The 24,666-nt window shown below is 39.4% G+C and overlaps 1 protein-coding gene across 2 annotated transcripts; it reads right to left on the bottom strand.

Moving 5' to 3' along the window:
• Positions 1–1,377: 1,377 nt before the first annotated feature.
• Positions 1,378–24,420, bottom strand: PRRC1 (proline rich coiled-coil 1). 2 transcript variants are annotated; one of them, XM_083882928.1, is made up of 9 exons: positions 24,315–24,420; positions 18,069–18,187; positions 14,777–15,163; positions 13,461–13,618; positions 11,152–11,254; positions 7,972–8,135; positions 6,436–6,539; positions 4,882–4,984; positions 1,378–2,899 (listed from the first exon to the last, which is right to left on the bottom strand). In XM_083882928.1, exons 2-9 carry the CDS (start codon positions 18,163–18,165, stop codon positions 2,690–2,692), a joined length of 1,326 nt encoding a protein of 441 aa, XP_083739054.1. In that variant the 5' UTR covers positions 18,166–18,187; positions 24,315–24,420; the 3' UTR covers positions 1,378–2,689. The 2 variants fall into 2 exon arrangements, with proteins under 2 accessions (XP_083739054.1, XP_083739055.1); XM_083882929.1 differs by lacking the exon at positions 24,315–24,420 and adding an exon at positions 24,092–24,146.
• Between the last annotated feature and the right edge of the window lie 246 nt (positions 24,421–24,666).

The following is a 24,666-nucleotide window of genomic DNA, read 5'->3' as shown; positions in this document are numbered from 1 at the left end:
TTTTATATCCATGTTTTTTTCTAACAGAGCCATGCTGTTCTGAGTACTGCTGTAATGAAAAACTGAGGCCAGGAACAGAGCAGGAACTTCTCAACAAAAGCAGCAACAAGTGCAGAGCTTTTTCCAGCATTTTAAAGAATCTCAGTTTAAGGACCTCATAGATCCTCTTAATGTAATACATACTTAAAGAGCTTGGCTGTTTTTTATGTGAAACACAGTTTAAAAAGGGTAGTACAGTAGTAATACACATAGTAGCTTTCTTGACTCGTGACACTCATATTGGAGCAAACTTAGCAGAAATGGCTTCTGCAGCTGTACCTTCAAGTCACCCCCTTCCGTGGTATGGCTGTTGAGAGCTGTAATAAAAGTTAATGCCCAAAGTGTCTCTCCTTTCTTAAACTGATCTGTATATAAATTTAACGCCCCTGCTGAGCTTCCTCTCTTTTATTAATACAAGCCTGAGAGTGGTAAAAAGCTGAACCGTCACCATAACATGGTTCAAAATTCATCCACATAACTCAGACCCTGAGCAAGGCCTCTGTCCTAGGGTGACTTTATGATACTTGTATCCCCAATTGTCTGTTCTCTGTGTGTTGTACATTGAGTTCTGTGCCTTTAAGACTAGTTCTGAGAGTGAAGCAGGGAGAGAAGAAGTGAGCCTCCATTCAGGAAGCAATTTGCGACTGCTCCAACTTTTTAGCCTCCCAGATCATAGTCCAGACATTTTTCCTTCCCTTGGCCTCTCAGGGAAGAAGCTGAGCTCGTGATGTTCATGTGAGGATGTTATTTTTCAAAACACAAGCAAATAATGATCCCCAGAGGGAAAGAATTAATTGGTAGTTGCAAGCAACACCATTTTAATTCTTCTGGGAGCTGTCAAAAATAAATGACATCTTCACTAGGCCAGAAAAAAAACATTTCACTTGACCACATTGTCTTCCTCTAGTCCTCTCACCTCTTAAAAAGTGAAGACCAGGGCCAGGAAAGGGAGAAGGAAAAGAGTTGTTCCTTTCTGTTTTTAATTTTAAGTCATGCCAAGCACCTAAACCTACTGACGACTTCATTTTGTCCTCCTTTGTTGTCCTCATGTTGCAAGCAGGGGATGGAACAGCAGCATTCAACTTACTATACACTGCAAACTGAAATTACAGTAAATCACAGATGCCTTTACTGTATAATGACAAAGAAAACTCCCTGTATGACTCTTTTGATTTAACACAGAAAGAAGCAGTCTCAATGAGGGACCTTAAGATTGAGAGCTGGATTTTGTTTGCTTGTTTAGTATGTGACAAATCTGCAAACTGACCATGCAAATACAATTTCAATAAAGATGTTCACCGTCTGTAATAAAAACCAAGCCTTTAAAATAGATGCAATTCTCCAGGGAAAACATTTATTCAACTGCTTTACAGAGTAAGCCAATTAAGGCCAAATATATTACATGGAAATAGGCTTCCACTGGGTACAAATATGAGCTGGTTCAACAGTATATTGTATACAAAATGTTCTTGGAAAGCATCTAAGAAAGGTAAAGCCATATAAGCTGAAAAACTGCTTCTTTAAGGCAAACAAAAAGTATTTGTTTATTCTTTGTTTCTTAAAAAAGTATTATTACCAAAATATTTTCTTCACAATTACTTCCATATTTCAAAGTAAAGATTTAAGATTGTGTGAGCATGGATGGAGGATATTTATAGCCACAAAAAAAATCAGACACTACTGAAAACTTACATGAGAAACAGTGAACTCATGACATCATGAAAGCTTTTAGACTTACAAATGTTTAGAAAATTATGGGGCAGGCAAAATAGCAAAGCAAGTGATACACACATCACCATTTTCCATAATCAAATTACTGACAACTGTAACTACATAGAAAAAATCACATAATTACATATAACAGATGAAGTCTGGAAGCACTGGAGTAAATCACGTTATTGAAACTGCTGAGATGATTCCATGTGGGAAGAGTACAGGACCTGATCTAAAACCCATTGAAGTGACTTGAAATTTTGTCTGTGGTTCTTCAGCTGGCAACAAATTTAATTACTGTAACATAAAAAGCTGTAAGATGCAGCGTAGAAAATGGGAATTAGGAATTATTTAGCAATGACTTCAACTAACAGGGCATGGATTTGTGCTCTTCTTCAGCAGCTCATTGTTATATGCTGTGGAGACTACTTGGCATCTCTCCTGAGAACTATATACAGACACCAACACAATGAGGTGTTAAGTATCCCCTAAACACATGCCCCAAAACCCACATGTAATACAGAAGGTAGTCTCTCTGGATTGAAATGCATATATAACATACATGTTATGCTGTCAACATGTTTATATTACTAATATAATAGAAATAGCTAAACAAATATCCCCTTTAGAAAGAATACTAACGATCTCAGCAAATGCCTGGTAAGGTGTCACACCACAGGACATTCCAGTTATAAAACTGCAATGCTGCTGTACCAGTCATAAATACATGTTTGTTTTATTAATCATACTGGAAATCACACATTAGCTAAAAACTGAAATTGCCCATTTCCACTCCCGGGAATCACCTTCACTTCTCAAGAAGTAGAAATAGTTTAGAGTTAAAATTATAAATTTGTGTTGCTGAGAATGGGAACGCACGGCTTACTCCAATCCTAGAATCAAACCCAGCATTCCTGGTGTGAGGGCGTCACTGCTGTCACACGGTCCTGGGTGGCAGGTGCTGTTTGTACATCCCTGCCAGGGCCTTGGCCGCACTGTAGATCATCTGCCGGCGGGACATGCCGGTGAACACGGCGTGCCAGTCCGTCCTGTTCACGTTCAGCACGCTCTTCTCCAGCACCTCGCCCACCGTCACCAGCAGCCCTGACCACCTCAGGCTGTAGTCCTGAGGGGTGAGACTCTTGGCCTGTGTGTAAAGGTGTGACAAGTGATTACTGAAACAGTTGGGAATTAGTACATTTGCTTCTGGCTTCAGCTTTAACCAACTTTTGCAAGGAATCATTCTTGTATCAACAGACCTATGTGGCAAATTAAAGGATGTCGGAATCAAATTTCAGCCTGCCCCATAATTTGCCTAGCCAATTTTTGGATTTCTATGTATCATGATCCAAGCAACATCTGAAGAGTATAAAGTAAAACAGAATATTTAAGAGAGTGAAGACATACTGCTATTAACACAAAGGAGTTTTGTTTTCTAAAACAGCCAACAGATGGAATCAATAAAAAAATATTATATAAATGTATATTAAAAAAAAGTAAAATATTGTAAAAATATGTAAAATACTTATACAGTATCCATTCATCCCCAACCTGGACTGATCCTGCAGCTACTCTCAGGGGCAGCACCAGCACTTGCCTTGTTAAACCTCACGAGATTCCCACAGATCAATTTCTCAATCTTGTCCATGTCCCTGTGGATGGCCCCACCTCTTGGATGTGCCACTGCACCCTCGGTTTGGTGTCACCTGCAAACCTGCTGAGGGTGCCTTGATCCCTCTGTCTGTGTCATTAGTGAAGATACTAAACCACACTGGTCCAAATATGGTTCCCCTGAGGGATCCCACCGGTCACTGATGTCTATCAGGACACTGAGCCATTGACCATGACCATCCAATCAATTCCTTATCCCCTGAATAGTCCACCCATCAAATCCATCTCCCATTCACACCGGGGAAGCATGTCCAAGACTTTATAGAAGTCCAAATAAATGACATCTGTAGCCCTTCCCCTGGTCTGTAACTGAAACCAGAAGGGGAACACAGGTGGAAATACCATGGCATTTCTCTGGTCTGATGCTCATCCTGGGTATACTTCTTCATACAGCTTTTAGTTTGGGTTAGTCTGTGTCCAGTGCAGATCAAGTTCATGTGTGTGTTCCAGCCTTCCTAAAACTACTGTCTTGCAACAATAACAGCATATAAGTTTTTTAAAATATGCAGAACAGTTTAGGTTGGCAAGAGGCCTTCAAGGATTTTTTCTGTCTTACTCCATGGTTTTTGGAATGCATTTTGTAAAATCAGAGAGATAGAGCCATATTACTCCTTTTGCTACTCATCAACTTTTCAAAGCTTTAAGAACTCAAGAAAATAAGAACTAAAACCACAAATGTTTACTTTATTGAATTGGTGCTACTGAAAAAAGCCCCAACGTTACTATTTGCTCACCCAAAACAACATCTGAGGATCAAACCCCAAACAATTTTGGTTATAAATTCTTCACAGAAACATTTATTTTAAAAGAATTTTCAGGCTAGAGTTAACTAAAGCATGACTGATATCTGCTGTCATGCAGCATGCAGTGTGATTGGAGTAATTCCCAGTCTGTGCCCAAAGGAAAACAAACCAGCTCATGAAATCTTCTTCTGGTGGTATTTCAGAACTGCACACTAGTGCAGTTCATCCCATTATTTCCCATCAAATGAACCACAGTATTTCCAAGATTTAAATATTTTGACTTCAGAATTTTACATCCTTGTCAGAATAGCACATTTGAAATCAGCCTTATCTTTTAGGTGGGACTCTGTGTGTTTATAGGGGACTCAAGTCCAAGTATTAATCTGAAAAATGGGAATCTTTTGTTTTCAGGAATGAGTTTTCAGAAAGTACAGCATGCTATCTGCTTGGTTAGTATTTCTTCTTATATAGGAGAGTGAAAGTTGTGTTCCAAAGTGACAGATATTGCAGAATGAGATTGCTGACTAAGAAAAACTTTACTATGAATGTCTAAAGATTAATTCATAAACATGATGCAAAAATATTTTGTATCTTCATTTCATAAATGAAAATATTTAAGTGTAGTAACTTCTAGTAAGAACTGATATCATAACTAAAATTAAAGCTTCAGTCTTTATGTCTAAGCTATTCATTGGTAAGAAAACTGGAAACTCACCTGCTGAACATATTGTAAAGGCACTGGTGTTGCTTGAGTGAATGCTTCCAGATGAATTCCATGAATTGGATCCTCAATTATCAGACATCCAATGTCAAACCACCTGCAGTGAGGTGCAAGTTTTTTTATTTCATCTATCCATCTATCTCTCATAACAGTGCATGTGTATGCATGTAAAATACATAAAATAACACAGAAATACAAATTACATGAAACTTGCAAATCGAAGGAAAAAAGAAAGCTGGAGGGGCAGGTGTGCAGGTAGACATAATCCCTTGGCCACAGTTATTCTGCTGCAGTTTTAATTCAACCTTTCAAAGAACATTTTTCATTCAAATAACCTTCCCTAACAATTTTTAGGGAAACTGTCTATTTATCGTTCCCATTCTACATTCAGAAGATTTTTTGCAAAATCTAATGCTCTAACAATCATTTAAACGATTCATTCAGAGAAATATTTTTGCCTGTCTGGGCCACATAAGCGTCATGGTAACAGTTTAGTGGAGCCAGACAGGAAGAAGCATTTCCATCATCTTTGCAGCAGAGAATAGAGCACTGGAATGCTTTGACTGGCAGCTATTAAAGACTGCTGAGAAAGCCTGGTGGTTCAATATAACTTGCTTCCAACCAATAGTGAAGTTAGCGGTATTTTCTTGTCTTCTATGCATGTGATGGGCTTTTATTTATTTATTTTGACAAGTACTCTTGTTTTGCTCTATTTTTACATTTAGTATTTTTAGTGCAATATGAATGAGAAATTTTCTAAAGCAAATAGAAATAGGAAGAGTTTTAATTTTTGTTTAGTATTTACTTCCATCTAGTCTGATTTAGATGTTTTACTGACTTTTCAGAGGAGTAACTATGACATATGTTATGGGTAGTGGTGGATGAGTCCTTGAAACTCCTCTCCTTTGGACATGCACAAGCATGGCAACCAGTAGAAGAAAACTATTTCAGTTTGCATTAAGAAAAACACAGCATTGTCCCTAATGTTTTGGAATTTAATTATAAAGCTGCTTTGAGAACTGCTGTCAAACAACATGTTACAAAATCAAGTTGCAATTTATTTTGAAATACCATTTATATGTCTGGGCAGTGCAAGTTAGATGCAGTAAGTACATTCTCAATGAAAGGAAAGCAGAAAATACATTATTTGATAAAACCATATAATTCTAAAGGCCAGAATATCTCCCAATATCTCTTCTGATACAATTTCAGAGAGAGAAGGCAGGATGCACATAACAGTCCACAAACTGTTAGCCAAATTCCAAATTTTACAGCTCCTTAGTTTTTTCAGTTCACATCACTTCACTGTGTTTTCACATTGTGAATCTACAAAAACCTGACAAGGATTTTTTGATATTAAGGTCTCAAGATGCCTGGACTGTAAGCTGAACATCATCACCAAAACCAAGCCTGCCAAAATACTTCAGACAAATCCTCTCGTCTGTTTAACCCTCTCCTCCCCTGTCCAGCACCTTACAAAGGCTTTGAGTCAACAAGGAATATTCCCAACGTGTCCCCACCCCTCTGGAATGAACTGAAGGTTCTCACTTGTCAGGAAGCAGCTCCTCAATGAAGTTTTCCACTGACACAGCAGGCTGCTTCTCGTGGATGACTCCCGTGCGGCGCAGGCTGTCTATCCTCTCCTGGGCTCCCTGAGGGGCAACACAAGCTGTTAGACAACATTCTGAGCCACAGCTTAGTGCAATGCTTGCAGATCAATCCCAAAGGAACCCTGAACACACTTTTCAAAAGACTCAATAGGGAAAAAAACCAACAACCTGAACTAGTGAATGGCCAGGAATCCCAAACAGTAACACCACCTATGATAAAGCTAATTAAATATTTTTAGGTTTTTTATGTTCCATGAAAAACATTCAAGGTAGTATGCAAAGAATTCCTAACCTGGGAGAGTTTTAACTATCAGTTAAAGCACCAGTGTATATTTGTGTTACTTTGACATTTTTACAACTTAAGGCTTTTTGGGTTTAGAGTCTATTAAGAGCTTTGGACCAACTTTAATAGCAAGGGAAAGAATCCATACGTTGTGGTTCATATTCAACACATAGGAATTATTCCCTTGAAAACTGTTATCCCTCTGAAGTTGTAACAGAAATATACAATACAGTGCAAGAGCTAAATAAGTAAAGGAAGATGCACATTATTCTGCTTTATATCAATATAAAATTGCATCAGATAATAAATACACTGCTATGAGGACAGGCTTTACTCCTCTTCAAACACTGCCACAACAGTTAGGGGGAAAGGCTTCCCTTTTCATGAATTTTTCTTTGTATTTAGCAAAAAGAATACGCAACAGCTGTTTTCTGGATTTTCAGTTATTGGCCAAACTGGTGAAACAACCTTTGCTAAGCCTTCCTCTGGGGTGGCACAGTAGTTTGCAAGGTTGCACAGTGAATTCTTATTTTTTGAGAGAACACAGATGTGTTCAAGAAGATCAAGTGTTGATCAAACTGTCTTTGATCTACAGAATTAGTAGGGAGAAAAAATCACTGCCAGAGAATCTCTTTTAATTTCTAAGATTTCCAACATGGTAACATACTATTCAAAAAAATGCCTAATATACTTTAAAACCACAGTAACAGCACAATATATGGAAGATGTGATGGCAATCAATGACAGTGTAAGGAAATTGACATAAATGGCATAATACACTGACATAAATACTCTTCATTTCCTGTGAATGTCTTTGCAGAAAACCTCAAAAATATTTCAAGCAGAGAGCTTTAGACTGATCTAATGATTCAAACTGAGGAAAAAAAAAAAGACAAAAAACCCTAAACCCCTAAACTCTTCAAAATAACAAAACCAAGCAAAAAAAACCCACTCCAAAACTCCCCAAAAACGTAACAGAGCAAAGCAAACAAACCAAACAACAAACAAACAAAAACAAAACAATAAACCAAACAAACAAACAAAAAAAACCCAATAAGCCAAACAACAACAAAAAAGGCAAAAAAAACCCCAAAGAAAATGTTTACCTATCCCAAAAACTGACCTTCACTTTACAGAAAATGAGATCCTTCTGGATGAATTTCTGTTTGTTACTACTATATATCAACTTACTTTTAAGCCAGCAGCATAGCCCACAGGCTGGGGTGCAATGTTGGACTGTGCAGCCTCTCCAGTGACAACAGCCATCCCAAAGACTTCCTGAAAGGCATCCCGAATTGCTGCAACTTTCACCTCTTTATTAGAAGTAACCACTATGTCCAGCTCTCCCCCAGTTCCTGCAAAATAATTTTGTAAAATGATCTGTAAAAAATACATCCACGTGTGGAATATTCCTCCCTCCCACTGCTGGATAGTTCAAATACAGTTCTACACCTTCTCCATTTGCTTTTTGCTTTTTTATGCACTGGACAATAGCTCTTCCATGAAGCAGAAGTCATTTAACTTAGGAACTGAAACTCAGATGACTAACTAAGGGATACAAGGATGAAAGACGCAGCAGGAACTCACCTATTTTCAGGTTCAGCACCCAAAAAAAATCATACAACTCATACAAATCGTACAACATTTAACGTGAGAATTCACAGAGATTTAGGAAAATAACTCAAAATATCCATTTCCAAGGATGTTCTGTTGTTCTGTGAAGCAGCAAGGAATATTGCAAACTCTTATGAATGGCATCAAGAATGCTGATGCAGGTCATAAAATCCAGTGAACAGTTGCCAAATTACACAGATTTAAAAGAAAGGCTCTCATTACTTTTTAGTTGTCCTTGGAATGTGAACCTCGATATAAGCGTATGACTCTTTTTAGGTATTAAGTATCTGTGGAACTTGTACACTGTTCTAAACATTTTCCATAGGGTTCCATCTCTACAAAGAAGCAGAACTTTCACATAACTTTTTCAGAATGAAATAGAACAATTCATGAATTAAAAGAAATCCAAAATGACTAAAGACAACTCAATCACACCTCACATCTGTCTATCACAGCTGGATCACTTTTATTGTGTATAAACACACCAGAAAACCCATCCCAGTTCTCAAGAACAGCTGAATCTTGTCTCAAATGTGGATTATGACATCAGAGAAGGCTGCCTAAGAAAACTGCATCAACCGCACGAGCTTATAGAGTTTGCAGTATTTATCCTGATTCAAGAAAAGTTCCCCCACTGAAAAGGGTAAACCCAAAACTTTGTTAATGAAAAAACCAATTAATGTTTTGGCTTGTATTACTCAGCAGACCTCAGTTGCAGGAATCATCTAATTTTTATGAATAATCACCAGATAGGCTAGAACAGTAGTAAAACCTACTAATTTGGGGGTTTAGGGTAATTTTTTATCATTTTTATTTGTCAATTGCTTTGCTGAATGGAATTAGGCATACAGATCACTGAACTTGGAGCAGTTGTTTTAAACCCTGTGCAACTACTGGACTAAAAACAATTCAGAGTATCTGTTTTCACTGATTCCTTCTTGATATAAACTGATTTAACATAATTAAACAAGTGCTTAAAATTGACTCCAGGCTTTTACTGAGGTTAGCCTTGCCTGACTGCTTAGGAGCAAAAATACTGTTAAAAAGCTTTTAATGAAACTAAAAGCTAATCCATAACATATCTAGTAAATTACTGCCTAACAATTTTAAGAATGGCAACTGTGCCTCATGTTTGGTTGCAGAATACAGAATATATTCTTCCATATTACATATCATCAAATATCAAAAGTGTATCTTTTTTCATCAGAAATACTACAGAACCAAAACAAAGATATTACATGGGTTAAAATAAACAATTTGTGACAAAATCTAGTAGAATGGAAACCTAAAATGAAAGAACTAAATGCACTCTGGCAAACTGAGAGGCAGAATTGTTACATCAAGTTAAGCTCTGACACCTGAATGTGAAATTTCATTTACCTTGTGCATTATAAACTAAAATGACAGTTCCATATTTAATTTAATATTCCCTGTTGTCTGCTATTGTAAAAGTACTGTTGTTTATGCTTATGAGGTGACCATTTCCTGTCTAAAGAGAAATCGTCTGTTCCAGGAATGCAGCACTGATGACATTTTCACAATGTGCCAATGGAAACAGTTCAGCTCTTTTCAAGAAAGAGATTACAGAAATACTATTTGCTCAGATAAGGGGAAAAAAATAAATATTTCAACCATCTCATCCAGAAGCTTTGGTAATTTCAGGTTTTGGCATTAGGAACATGAAATTCCTTTGGCATTGCAGTAATGGAGGGAGAGCAGAGAGAAGTGGCACTGTTGTTGAGGACACGATTTGTGTAGAATACATTTCAATAAGGAAGTGCAAGGCTAAGTTTACAAACTTTTGCCCCATTTTCACAATCTGCAACTACAAAACCAATGCAGTAAATTAATGGCCAAGATATATACAGATCCTTCCCTTTTACACAGGACTTTAGAGAGCTTTGAGGTAACCATTGACTTAGTTTACTTAACCTAAATCCTACAAACAAAGCATTTTATTAGAATTACTTCCTCCTCCAGATATAGTTGCTCTGTCTATAAACATTGAGTCAAACTATCCAGGATACCAACAGATCCTGTTTCTAAAAAGGGACAGTCAAAAAGACTGCAAGAGAAACTTTAAATACCCTTTGCCAAATTGTGCAAAACCAACATTTACCGTAGCTTTGCACCGCACCCTGTGACTCTTCTCATAGACCTTTAGAAGGCACTGCTGGCTGGTCTCATCCTCACTAGACAGCTGCTGGGAAATTTTCCCTTAAATGTAATAAAATGAACTACTACTTAATAATTAGGTCATCTTACCCTGTCCTCTGCACTAGAACAAAAGTGCAGCAGTAGTTAGCTGGGTCACCTAATAGGTTCAACTGGAAAAAAACAAAATCTCACAAAAACAAAATAATAAAAAAAATCATTTTAATGGTTTCTTCTCAGTCTTAGCTGTTTCCTGATCAGCTCTTTTCATAGGCAGAGCAAAGTTGGTACTGGCCTAGGAGGGAAGGCTCCTTATCAGGCTGCTAGGGGAAAAAAAAAAATTATGCCAAACCAAAACCAAACCAACTCTCTGGACAAATGGTGCTACTTATTTCCTTCTTTTACTCTCAGGTCAGCTGCATGTGACATGCAGTGCCCTTAAGTAGAATTATAAATGCTGAGTAACACAAAGCTTTTCTTTCCTATTAATTTTCAAGCTGTAACTGAAATGCTTTTACACTTCAAGTGTAAAAGAAATGTGCTATTGCAGTAGCTTCTCTAGCATTTACAAGCAGTACTGGATGGTTTATCATGAACACTTACTGATATATGGAACCATGCCAGGATCCAGCGTTGTGATCATGGTCTCCACTGAATGCTTGGTTTTATCAAGAACAGACTTCACCATGGGATTCTCAGCTACACCCTAAATTTAAGCAAATAAATTTCTATATTATTTTCTGGGATGTTATTTTTTTCCCTCAAGAAATTCAAAATGTTACAGTTAAAAATAAAAGCAACCAAAATTAAGCTGCTCTGTAACATCTGCTGTGCATATTACCCAGCACAAACACTGCAGGATGTGACCATCAGTCCATGGCTTTTCTGTTACAGCCTCAAGTTTAAATACTACCTTCCTCATTAATGCAGAAACAGCGCCATCATCTTGCAAAGCGAGGCAGTGCTTCTCCAGTTAGCATCCTGGCTGCCTAACTAACATGAAGTCATTATACAGGTGGTTCCTGAACACTGAGACTGCTTCTATCTGTGGAAGATGCCTTTACATGTTCATCGGCATAGCACAAATAGGGTGAAATAATCCATTGCAACAATTATCTGGAAATAACTCTTGGAACTGCAGAAGGACTGCTCAGGCATCTTTGAATGATTGAAGAAACTGAAGCAGTCCTATTTGATTCCATACCATTAATTTATCAACTTTAGATTGTCTTAGTTTCCAGTATTACTGAGCCTGAAGGAAATCTGAAAGGAAGGTCTATGAGAGGGATAGGAGAGGAGAGAGCTTGTATCAAATTACGTCAACAACAGAAATAAAGATAACTGTGGCAACTACTCTGTGAGCTCTTCAACAGGAACTTGAGGATCCATTTCTGTAAAAATTACCAGTTTATGCTCCAGATTCTGGCTCATCTTTAAAAAGCACAGACACTGATGTGGGTTTACATACATCACAGACTTGACTGTTTCAGTATAATTATTATTTCAGTATAATTATAATTATTCAATCTTTCACTTAAGAAATTCTCAAGAAGTGGTTACTGAATACACAGAGCACATGGAATGCTTGATACTTCAACCACAGTCTTTATTACTGGAGTCAGTAATACAGACCTCTTCCATGAAAAGAAACAGGACACCTTCTGGATCCTAGTGACAGCACTAAAATGTGGATGAGCTGGGCTTTTCAATTAATTTGCAATTGAGAGCTCTAGTACACTAAAAAGGCCTACAGAATCATGTTACAAGTAAAATGTTCTCTCCTGGAACACTGCCACCTACTGCAAATATTAGGAGGAATATCACGACTAAAAGGAAAACATTATTGCTTAAAGGAAGAAAGACAATATGTTTTTATAATCATGAGAAGACATTTCTCCCTGAAAAGGGCAGCAAGACCACCCTGCTCCCACTGTACTGATGGAGAATTAATCCTCCTCTTTAAGATCGTATCACTGGAGTAATGGAGGGCTCGGTCTGCCAAGTCATACTTTGTGACCAAGTTACAAAGGGATTGAAAACCAAAATACTTCCAGTGCACTGGGACAATAATCTATTCTTCCTTCACATTCAGTGTGAGATGGGACAGAATGAGGTGCTGCTCTTGAAGACAGCTCAGTGTTGATGTACAGCCCTCAGATCTTCTTGCCACAATCTTCATGATGCTACTTAAATGTAGCGTCTCTTGCAGAAAGATTACAGGCTAATGAAATTCTTCTAGTTGATGTTGCTGCTTATTTCCTCTGTCTGGTTAGATAGCATCACAAGCAGTATTCTGTGTTCTGCACTATACATTCCATGCCTTCCAGCAGACCCATCTGCTAAAATCTGCTAAATCTTACAAAGTACCTTAGACATTTCTTTATGATTAAAAAAACATGTAGTTTGTCTGTCCTTGAAAAAAGACAAAATATAATTTGATTGTTACAGGACAAGCATTCCCACAGGAATCAGATTCAGTTAATTAGGAAGTTATAAATGGGATACACAAAGCATTCAGGTAAAGTAAAACAGACTTAGCTTTTTCTGCATACAGTCTTTGTGAAGTAAAAAATACCTTTCAGGTCTGAAAGGGTTCTAGAATTTCATCTCGTTTAAGAATCTATCCATATATAACAGGTTCTATCACAAGTTCCTGTTACAGGAAAAAAAATTAATCTGGAACACCTGCATTTGTACAGTGCCCTCTCTTCTACAGAGAAAAAGTAAAAGCATAGTTTCAGCAAACACCACTATTGAAAAGAGCCACCTTGCACATGAGACTGGAAAAAATACATGATTTACAGTAGCATGCACTTAAAGAGTGTAAAATGTCTTCCTATAGTCAGTACAAATTGAAGATAACAGGCATGTTATAAAGAAGATAACATGAAGATAACAGACAAACTCCATACCTTTATAAACCCCCAAAGTCCTCCAGCAGGTGCTCCACCCTGGGCAGTAGATACTCTGGGATCTTCATGCTCCTCAGGAAAAGTGATTGCAGAACCAGTCCCAGGTGACAAAGATGATGAGAAATTTGCCTGTTGAACAATGGGATCTGCCAAAACACCTGTAAGAGGAAAAATAAAACACAAGTGTTTAATTTGTTATCTAGAAGCAAGATGCAATTGTTTAACAGGAAAACAGCAGGAAGAATAGAACAATTCCAGACTAATTCAGCTCACTTCTTGAAGGCCCAAGAACAATTCTGCTTGTTTAAGTCTAGTAGATTTATTGAATGCAACCACATGTTAACAAAATTGAGACTGCCTGCATATTACGTACAAAGTTAAACAATTATTATTTTTCTTATCATGCTAATTTAAAAGCTGTTCTTTTTATTGTATCCAAATTTTCATAATAAACTCTCAGTAAAGAGAGGGATAGGTGTTAGTCTCTGAAAAAAGATATAGGAACATTCTCATACAATAGGAAAAGGAAATTTTATAACACCAAGTGCTGAAAATCAATAATAGCAGAAAAAGCAGGAAGCATTACATACTTTAAAGAAAAACAAAAGAAACTAAAACACTAGAAAAATAAAGTGGGACCCTTTGCCCCATTACTCAAGCTTATTTTAATAGATTTTCCAACTCTAGCCTTAATGGAGTTATTTTTATTTTACACTGCAAACTGATAGCTCTCTTCAGACACTTTCCTAATACAGACTACTTAAAAGAGATATCATCAGTAATAATAAAAGCTTGGCCCAACTGCAGCTGAAGAACCAAGTTTCCATTCCACAAGCTGAAAATGACATCAGTTCAGCAACCACAGCAACTGCCTGCATGGAAGGCATGTATTTTTAGCTATCCCAGTGCAATTTAGTGGCTGCAAACAAGAAAACAGAAGCTGGTGTCATGTGACAGACAGCTTGTTAAGAGACAGATTTTTCCAAATAAAACAGAGAAAATTATGAGTTTGCAGCCTGCGATTGACATTCTGGGGAAATACAATGGTTGAAGGTGGCTCTCTGAGCTGAAGCAAAGCTGTTCAGCTGGGCTTTGCTGGTAACAAAATAAAAATTCTGAAACAAAGATTTTTCTGTGAACCTGAATGCCAGCAGAACTTAAAGTTGACTCTGTCTGGGACCATGAGTGTATTTTAAAGGCTGTTATCCCTTCTTCTGAAAGGATAATGAAGTATATACCCAGAAGAAGAAAGCAGCTGTGCAGGAGATTCCCCCATCCTGTCCCACAAACAGGAAAGCAAATAACCAAAGAGTTACCTGTGACGGGAGGTGCAGAAAATGAAGGCATCAGTGGGCTCTGAGGTGCTCGGCCAGCGTGACCTCTGGTGATATCGTAGGTGGAAGACATGGAAAACCCTGAAATGGGGGGACCAGTGGGAGGTGCAGGAAGAGCAGGGCCAGCAGCAGAGCTCAGTGGAGGAGGAGCAGAGAACTGGGACACAGGGGTGCTGAAAGCTGCAGGGGCAGCAGGAGGTGGGACAGGGCTTTGGGGTGGTGCAATTGTAGAAACGGTTGCAGAAGGCACAAGTGGAAGAGAGGCCGAGGTTGTCATGGCAGGAGGAACTGGGGACACTCCAGCTGGCAAGGGCGGTGAGTAGGCAGGAGAAGATGGCATGCTTGGAGTGGCAAGAGGGCTGGACAAAGCTACAAAAATAAGGGGGGGGGGGGAGGAAAGGGAGAGAAAAAAGAATTTTAGAAGTCTTAATGTCAGAGATTTGGTTATATAATTGTTCAGACATTTCACAAATAATTTTTGAACCAGTCAGGGTAATTTTTCATTCAAAGTGAATTTGAAACTTCTGCTTGAGTTTTCAGCACCAATGGCACTTAGTCCTTGGTGACAGTATCTTCTAAGACAATCTCTTCCTGCATCACCCTACTTGTCATTAGCCTAAATAGACAAGCCAGCATTTGACTACTGAGTTTACAGCAGCTAAAACCTGTCTCAGAAATTTCTGTCCAGCTCTGTTATTCCCGACTGCTGCATCAACTGATGATGCAGGAAGTGCTTGTCTTCAGGAATAAAACACACACTCCTGCTATCCAGGAGGGTGGGAGTTGTTTCAGAGGTGTGGCACTTGTAAAATGGACTGAACGTAAGGCAGCCCTCTCTTCTCTGGCACTCATCTTCATGACCCCTCTGCTCTCCCTGTCTCAGCTGATCCTTGCATAAGCCAATTTTCCTGTCTATAACCAAATTTAGACAGGAAATTAAGTCAGAAAAACAGAAATTGCCATTTTTGATGGCAGTAACATGCTAAACCAGCTTAAGCATCTCACTGGCCTCAGCCCAAACACCATCGTCAAATGATATGCAAATCACACTAATGCCATGGTCTCCAACCTTGGTCACAACACACCCAGGAGTAAAAAAATAAAATTGAGCATCCATTTCCCCATGTAAAATTTATCTATATATTGTTTACATGCACCACTGTACCAGTATGTTATATATATTACAAAAAAATAAAAATTATGAGATAAAGACTAATTAAAAAAAAAAAAAAATTCTTAAGAGTACAAAACATTTTCTCTTTCCACTGGAAATTATTTTCATAATATACTATCAATATAATAATATACTTCATTAATAATAGTTAACAAACTATATATTACAATCATTGATAATAACTTTTTAGGGTGAGCTGAGCAACTGAAGAAACCTCAGTAATTTTTGCATCTTGGTTTAACACCTCATGATGCAGGAATTTAAAGGTCTGGTTCTACATTCAGACTATTCTGATGCTTGGGTTTAATGGCTGGAAAGACCATCTCACAGAGATCCACATGGAGGATCCTTAGCTGTGTTTGCTGTACCATGCTATTCATTTTCCACTCCCATCCATAAACCATGCCAAAGTTTTCCTTGAAATTCAGCTGGAAAATCTTTATCTTCCCTGTTGTCTATCAATTGCCCCTGCAAGATGAACGACCTGCATTTCTGTGCTTTTAACAAGTGTGTTCAAATCCCAGAGAAACTGTCTGGAAGATGCATATACAGGTCAGGAAATTCTCTTTCTGAGTTGATGTCTACAGATCTGACAGTTTTTACACAACACTTGCATTGGTTTTAGCTGCAGGAATGAATGATGGTGGAAGTTATTTCCAAATATCGGTTTTGGAAATGTTTTCTCAAAAACGTGACTTTCCTTACAAAAGTACTCCCTTATCACGCTCCTTGTTGAAATGTCACCTTTACCTGGATGGGACAAATTATGAGTGCATATTTTTTGAAAATATCAGCTAGGTACTACACTCCTGACAGCTTCTTGTCACCACAGAAAATACCAGCAAATCTGAGACCTTTTGTTGGAAATAAAGATCACATCCACATTAATTCCAACAACTCTTGTACAGACCTTGCCACTGGTGGCCAGCAAACCTCTGTGCCATATTAGAAAATTCTGCCAAAAAATGTATTATTCAAAAACCATTTTTATAAAATTAACTTTATTGATGACATCCTGTAGCACTTCATGCACTCCTAGCTCTGGTTTCTTTGTTTGTGTATGAATGAGACAGTGAGTACATTTCATGTGTGGTAACACTTCTGCAAACCTACTCCAGAATCTATTTTTATCCTAATTGAAGCAACCGCTCCATCAGAGGTTACATTTCCACAGTTTTAATTTTTTAAAAATGCTCTTATTATAGAACTCATTTTATGTTGTGGGCAGATCTTCTCAGTAGATTCTTCCTTTAGCATTTGACAAGAGAGACTGCACAAGTCTGACTGAACAATACCACAATGGGCCAAAAAATTCAGTATCTGGTATTCAAATACGGTGTTCAGAATCTTGAAAAAATCAGAAAAAGTGCTCTGATTACCACCCATAAGTGACACCTCAGAGCACCCTGCAGTACCTAAAGGGGCTACAAGAGATCTGGAGGGGACTTTTTATAAGGAGGTGGAGTGACAAGACAGGGGGAGTGGCTTTAAACTGGATAAGGGCAGATTTAGGTCAGATATAAGGAAGAATTCTTCCCTGTGAGGGTGGGCAGGCCCTGGCACAGGGTGCCCAGAGAAGCTGTGGCTGCCCCTGGATCCCTGGCAGTGCCCAAGGCCAGGCTGGACACTGGGGCTTGGAGCAGCCTGGGACAGTGGAAGGTGTCCCTGCCCATGGCACAGGGTGGAACAAAATGATCTTTAAGGTCCTTTCCCACCCAGACCATTATGGAATTCTATCCGTATTAAAGCACAAGTGATTATTCAGTTTTACCACTATCCCCTAGAGGACTGTAAATCTGTTTCAACTCCCTTCTATGCTGCTCATCTAACTGTAGACTGTAGTGGAAGGTATTATTTCCCTGGCCCTGCATCCTTCAAAAACACAAGTGCATCCACATCACTTCCTAAAACAGTCTCAAGAATAAAAGACATGTTTAAAATATTCTGTGTGATATCAGATGCATTACAGATAAGGAGCCCACTTCCATGACTAAGAAACAATTTAAATCCTTCCAATTAGCCTGGAGAAGAGAACTGCAATTATGCTGATTGCGACTGGTTTTGTAGTGCTTCAAAAGACATGAATAAAGGTTTCTGTACCTAATGTCACAGGTGTAGCAGCAGCAGCAGCCTCCCCTGCTGTGCTTGGAGGGGGTGTGCCAGGTGGAGTTGTCTCTATCCCACTCTCTTCCATCATCTTCCTTCAGCTACAAAAAGCTCTGAGGGAAAATAAAATAAAATATATATATATATTATCTTGAGAAACAAAGGAAAAGATTTTAAATAAGAATGCAAAGGCCACAACTCAGTTATTTATATTCCTGAAAAGAGCAGGTAATTCAAATGCCAACTCCAGGGAAAAAAAAAAAAAAAAAAAAAAAAAAAAAAAAAAAAAACAACAACAACAACAAAAAAAAAAACACACAACCAAAAAGCTCAAGTACAAAATTACACAGTATATCCCCCGTCACCTGTATTTCCCTTCATTTTTAGCACTGTGGTCATACCTCAAACTTCAAGACTCTTTCTAAAAATCTTACTGTGCCTGCCCTGCTATTGCTTCTAAAATATACCTAGTGGTGGTACTCAGAAGAGTAATAACAGAGGAGTAATTACACATCACAAAGCCCATACATATCCCAATGCAAGAAAACTTTAGCCAGAGGGTTGAATTCTGCTGCATTGTTGAACTGCAGTAATGCAGACCAGGACCTGTTATTTCCAACAGGATTAAAATTATACTGACATTAATTTACACCAAGTTTTCCAGTATAGCCAATTCCTGTAAAATCCATATACCACACTTCTCTGGTGATGTTAACAGAAGTGGAAGTAATTGAAGGCTTTGCTTTTTATTTTGAAGGCCAGAAGAATCTTTTGACATATTTGAATAAATCTTTAAAATACACTATTTCTAAAAACATTAACCTATATACTTATTTAACAATATTCAATTCATGTAAAAGGTCTTAGAAGAAGTGAAGTGGGAAAATTAAGATTTTCATGAACACCAGGGGATTTTCATGCTTCAGTGCAGCAGCAGCTTAAAAACGTCCCACTTCCTCACAAGTCTGGTAAACTACCTGTACCACTCCCTGAGGTAGCATTTTTTACTAAAATACAACTCTTGTAAAAAGGAATTACACATATAAGAAATAGATAGGATCAAAACATTTTTCACCATATCCATTACATCAGTAGCTATTGAGGACTGCCAGCTTATTCCCTTTCAGAATCCACAGAGGAAAAGGCTTAGATAATATGTCGAATATAAGTACTCACATGTATATAAAAAAGAGCTCCACTTACAAAAATGCAAGGGGCTTTCCTCTGTTTAAAAAACAAAAATAAAAATTCCTCATTCTCTCATGGTTTTTAAAGGTATACACAACTCTTAGTTTAAAATGAAGGAAAAATTACTGGTAGTACCAAACTGAAAAATCCTGACAGCAGGACATCGATGTCAGTCTTGACAAGTGCCCTAAGAGTTTAAAAAACAAATGAAAGCATCAGAATCACACAGCAGAAGCCACAGAGCCTCTGAGAAATCAGTATGATTTGCATTACATGATTCAGGATCAAATGCTTCAGCCCAGCCATGGAAAGCAAGTAAATGTGGCTTATGTTGAGCACTCTTCAAGAAATTCTTACAAGAGATGGATTTTGGGTCCTGAGCATCTCTAGTTCACTTAAAGGCTTCTCTTCAGATGGGATGAAAGGGTCAGTAAGTGTCTGGTGGGGAACACACTGTCATTCCAAAGTACATCTCATCATCCCATAAAAAAGAAATGCAGAGTCTTCCACTGAACTTTACTAAGGGGAAGAATTTGCAATTTCAGATTTTTGTCTTTTAATCAATCTGCAGGAGTTTACATTCCTCCGCACAGAGGTACTTCTTAAGTTATTCTTCCATTATACACAGCAAAGCAGGGAAGAATTTTCCATTGTGCAATTAAAGTATTCACTGACCAAAACCCTAGAAACATTTTTTTCAAGGCCTTTCCAATCTGCTGCTTGATTTCACCTAATGCCATGATTATAAGCTGGTGAGAGGTGATTACTACTTCAAATAAATTCTGTGGCCATGGAGAACGTCTGGTAAAGTTCCACAGAGCAGCTTTCCAAAAACTCTGTACAAGGATTTTTCAAAGTTTCCAAAACTATTACAGTGGTGGTGCTGAGGGGAAGGAGAAGGGGCAAGCCCCCAGAAAGCCACCTCACATCTGGAAAATCAGGAATTAGTATAAATACAAATAACTCTGAAGCTGTTTCTTGCTATTAACTTTGCAGTAAGAAAGATTAAGAACAGAAACAGTAATCCCAAATGTGGAAAAAATCGAGCCAGTTGCTGAAATATGATAAAAATCCCACACAGAACTGACTTAAACAGTGTCTTGACTAACATGGAGCCTGCAAACAGCTTTCTGTACAGTGATTTTTCAGCATGATCCAGTTGTGGTTTGCAGGTACTGCATTATGAAAAAAGTAAATAATTAAAAGAAAAAAAAAAATTAAGGGTAAATACCAAGCATGTGAATAGGTAAAAGAAAAGCAGACAGTACAATGGGTAACTAAATGAACTAATAACTCACAGTGTCAAAATAATCCAGCATCACAGATTATTAAAATGAGCCTACAGGATATTTATGAACATAACTGGACTATGCAAAACCAGTTGTGTGTGAGGAATGGGTGGAAGGAGAAAACCTGGATAAAGGACCCAAGAAACCCACTGGCAGTGTTCTGTCCCCAACAAAGATTCCAGTGGGGGCTCCCAGCTTCCCTCAGGGGATATGCCCGGAAAAAGTTTCCCAGTAGGATCAGCCTACAACTCCTTAATGACTCCTGGGTGCAGAACTGGGCTGTCTTTTCAGTGATTTGAGAAAAAACCCAAAAGCTGTAGTAATAACTCTTCATAATCCAAGCCACGAACACATAATTTGCAACAGGGAGCACCTGGAAACTCAGCCTAACTTCTTAAGGAAGTGACTTTTGTGCCTTCTTGCAAACCAGGACATTTTGATTTACTAAACTGAAGAGGCAAAGCAGAAACCGAGAGACAGGGAAAGTGAAGCACATGCAATTGGGTGAAAACAAAACCAGTACTGCCATCTAGTGATTCGTGACCAGAAACTGCAAATTTGATAATGCCACGTCTCGCTAGGAAAAAATCCTGGTTTGTTTTTATAAGGAAATAAAAAAGAAGGGATATGGAAAAGAGAAATTGAGAGCAAACGTATTTCCAGTCATCAGTCATCCTTACATCAAATCCTTTAGGAAGTAGAAGCATGAATTTTGTTTGATCAATTATTTGGTTAAAAAAAAATCTCCTTTTCAGTACAATGAAGACACATAGGGATGATACTAAATCCCTCATATTACACAAAGAAAATACTGTACACCCACAAACTCTGTCTCTAGAATTATTTTTGCTGTTTGTCACCAGCTGAACTTCATCCTAATGGATAACACCAAATCTCAGCCATTAATGTAATTCCCAAACTAGGGAATTAGGCTGTGTATATTGAATGGAAAACCGGGCTAAAACTCTGACTGAAATTTTTAACAGGGCTTGTGCTAAAAGCAGGAAGTAAATAATTTGATTTAGAGACTAGAAAGGTTACCTGACAAATTATTCATCTTTTCACTTTAGTTTAATAGAAAGTAATTTCATTTGTGCTGATATTTTGCAATAATCTTAACAACTTGACCACACTTCAAAAACATTCTTCAGTTCATTACTCAAAAAGACAAGAAATTCACAGCTAGTAAGATTACCTCCAAATGGAGATTAGCAAACATCATGTGGATAAAAACACATTATCTAGAATCAGCTATACTTCAGATTTTATAATGACGTATATTTTCATCTTTAATTGATGCCTTCTTCTATTTCAGCAGGCACTCCTGCTAATAAAAAAAGCAAAAACCCCAAACAAACAAAAACCAAACAAAAACCCCAACCCAGGAACCCACAAAAAGGAACTACAATATATTTAAGCACACTAAGAGGGGAAACTGCTCTCTAAATAGAGCCTAAAATGAAACACAACCACTAAGCTGGAACGCTTAATTGAAATGCCACTACACTTTTTTACTTTAAACACAGTAGGCATAACTTTTAATTAAGTTTTGCTGTAGACACTGCTCGTTTCCAAGCACACGCTGACAAGTGTCTATTAGAATAAAGTGCAGCTAACACCAAACAAATGGCAACACTTTTCAAAAAATGAAACCAAACCAGAAGGGGACCCTGAGTGTATTTAAAACTTTCATCTGAAAAGACTCTCATTTTTTTTGTTTGGGTTTGTTTGGGGTTTTTTGGGGGTTTTTTTCCACTTTAGAAAGGCAGAGCACTACAGGATAAAACTTCCTTCAGCCTCTGGTCTGGAAAATGCAGGCAGGTCCCAAAGGACACACGAAATCTCAATGAAGCCAAAGAAAGTGCACAGAGAGAGCATCAGTTTAATCACCTGGTGTTGAATAACTTGTTCCAAAGTCCAAAGTCTTAAAGAGAGGTAATCAGGAGAGGAGAAAAAAACAACACAAAAACCCAACAAACAAACTCCCCTGAACCCTCCTATACCTGTTTTCTGAGACTTTTGGGCTCTTAACTGATGTCATACCTCAAACAATGCACCTGTGTGTGAGGTGAAACTGAGGTGGCAGTAAGTTTTCATGATGGAGGCTTTATAGTAGGAAACTGAAGCTAAGTCAACTTTCTTCCCATTCACAATGACGCTGATTGCACCAGGTAAACAGTACTGTGCACTTCTTATGCTGGGGCTCAGTTTAAGTTGTGCTTCCTCCAAGTTAACGTGGGCACTTCAAATATGTGACATGAGCTAGAGAATCCACAAATGAAATAAATGCACAGTGTGGTAGTTTACATGTTTCGCAGTGTAGCTTAATGCACAATCTGATTTAATGAATTATCAGTAGTGAAAAATACTCAAAGTAAAATAGAGTAGGTTTAGGTCAGATATTAGGAAGAAATCCTTGACTGGGAGGGTGGGCAGGCCCTGGCACAGGGTGCCCAGAGAAGCTGTGGCTGCCCCTGGATCCCTGGCAGTGCCCAAAGCCAGGCTGGACACTGGGGCTTGGAGCAGCCTGGGACAGTGGAAGGTGTCCCTGACATGGCAGGGGGTGGAACAAAATGATCTTTAAGCCCCCTGAAGGTTTGACTCAAAGCATTCTGTGACTCTACATTCATCACTTAAATTATGCTAACTGCAACACCTGCATAACCTTTGCATCTTAAGAAAAACCCCAAAAAGCAACACCAAACCAGCCTTTTCAGCAGGGTGTGTAGAGCTAAGGCAGAGCAGGAGAGCTGGGAACAGCAGGCAGGACAGAAGGGCTGGTGGCCTTCCCTTGCCACCAGTGCAGGCAGAGTCCATAGACACCCTGATCCCAGCAAGTCCCGTTTTTCCAAGGCTGCCTGACCTTATCAGAATCAATAAAAATCCAATTATTTCATTTCACACATTTTCATGCCATTGCCAACTCTCAGGACTTGCAGCAGACCACACACCCCCTCCCTCCTCCCTTTGATATTGAATATTTCAGTGTCACAAAACCCCTCACTAACACCACACACCAGTGATGGCCTCACAGGGAGAAACACTGATCTTGAAATGCAAAACAATCCATGAAATAACATGAAATAACACCACCAGAGACACAGCCAGACCCAGCCCGTTCCAACAATCTGCACCCATCCTTTTCCCAGGGAATGGATATCCCAGGATGTGATGCAACAGCTCCAGGACTTTCAGAGGTGTTCTTCCAAAAGAAATAATGAGATTTTTTTTTTTTCACGCGATGATAATAAAACCAAATAAATCACTTAAAAAGCAAATTATGCCTCTAGAAACACTACAATAAAGCAATAAAATTCTTGAAGCACCATATTTATCCGGTATTAAGAGATTCCCGAGGATGGGGATAAAACCGCGGGGATTTTACCAGGACCAGCACTCCCGTTGCTGGCAGCAGGGCTGGAATCCGGTGCCCGAGGCAGGAGGAAACCCGGCCCCGGCAGGAGCGGGACAGCAGCGGGGACGGACCCGGCGAACACCGGGATAAATCGCATCGGGAATTCCGCGCTCCCCGACCCTCACCTCGCAGCGAGCCTGGGCCGCGGTGCCGGCGGCGCTGTGAGCGCAGGAGCCGCTGTGGCCCCGCAAGGACGCGCCGGGTCAGAACACGAGGGGCGAGCCCCGCGCCTCCCGCCGCCGCGCCGGGCCCCGCCACCGCCCGGCCCAGCCCAACCCTCCGCCCGCTCCTCCTCGCTACGGCGGGTGACAACGCGACGCCTCCTCCCGCCGCCAAAAGCGCCCTCACCGGGCCCGATCCCCCGGTCCCGTGCTGTCTCTTCCCAGCCTTTCCCGTCCGAGAGATGCAGGAAAGGAGGCCGCGGCCAGCGCTGCCTCGGACTACAACTCCCAGCATGCTCCGCGCCGCCGCCGCCGCGCCATGCCACGTTGCTCACGGCCGGATCCAACGGCGCCTGGGGAAGGGGGACGCCCCCGTCCTCAGCTTGGTTCGCTCCGCACGCATATAATGACGGCGGCGGGGGCGGGAAAGCGGCAGTGCCACGTTGGCGGCGTGAGCTGGAACCTGTGGGGGTGTGGGGCTGAACTACGTCGTACTTTTAAAGCTCAGGCTCAAGGCAGCACCCTTAATAAGCCGTCGG

The sequence above is a fragment of the Zosterops lateralis genome, assembly GCF_965231275.1.
Source record: "Zosterops lateralis genome assembly, chromosome: Z".
Taxonomy (NCBI): domain Eukaryota; kingdom Metazoa; phylum Chordata; class Aves; order Passeriformes; family Zosteropidae; genus Zosterops; species Zosterops lateralis.
The sequence above is the reverse complement of the archived record's forward strand: the minus strand, read 5'-3'. Positions and strand labels throughout refer to the sequence as shown.

What these genes read in the sequence shown, in the direction of transcription:
- PRRC1 (XM_083882928.1), bottom strand. Translation starts at nt 18,165, where the DNA reads ATGATGGAAGAGAGTGGGATAGAGACAACTCCACCTGGCACACCCCCT. An exon ending in TTCTGCACCTCCCGTCACAG is followed by an intron (nt 13,619 to 14,776) that starts GTAACTCTTTGG and finishes TTCCTCTTACAG; the next exon opens with GTGTTTTGGCAGATCCCATT. An exon ending in GACTTTGGGGGTTTATAAAG is followed by an intron (nt 11,255 to 13,460) that starts GTATGGAGTTTG and finishes GCTTAAATTTAG; the next exon opens with GGTGTAGCTGAGAATCCCAT.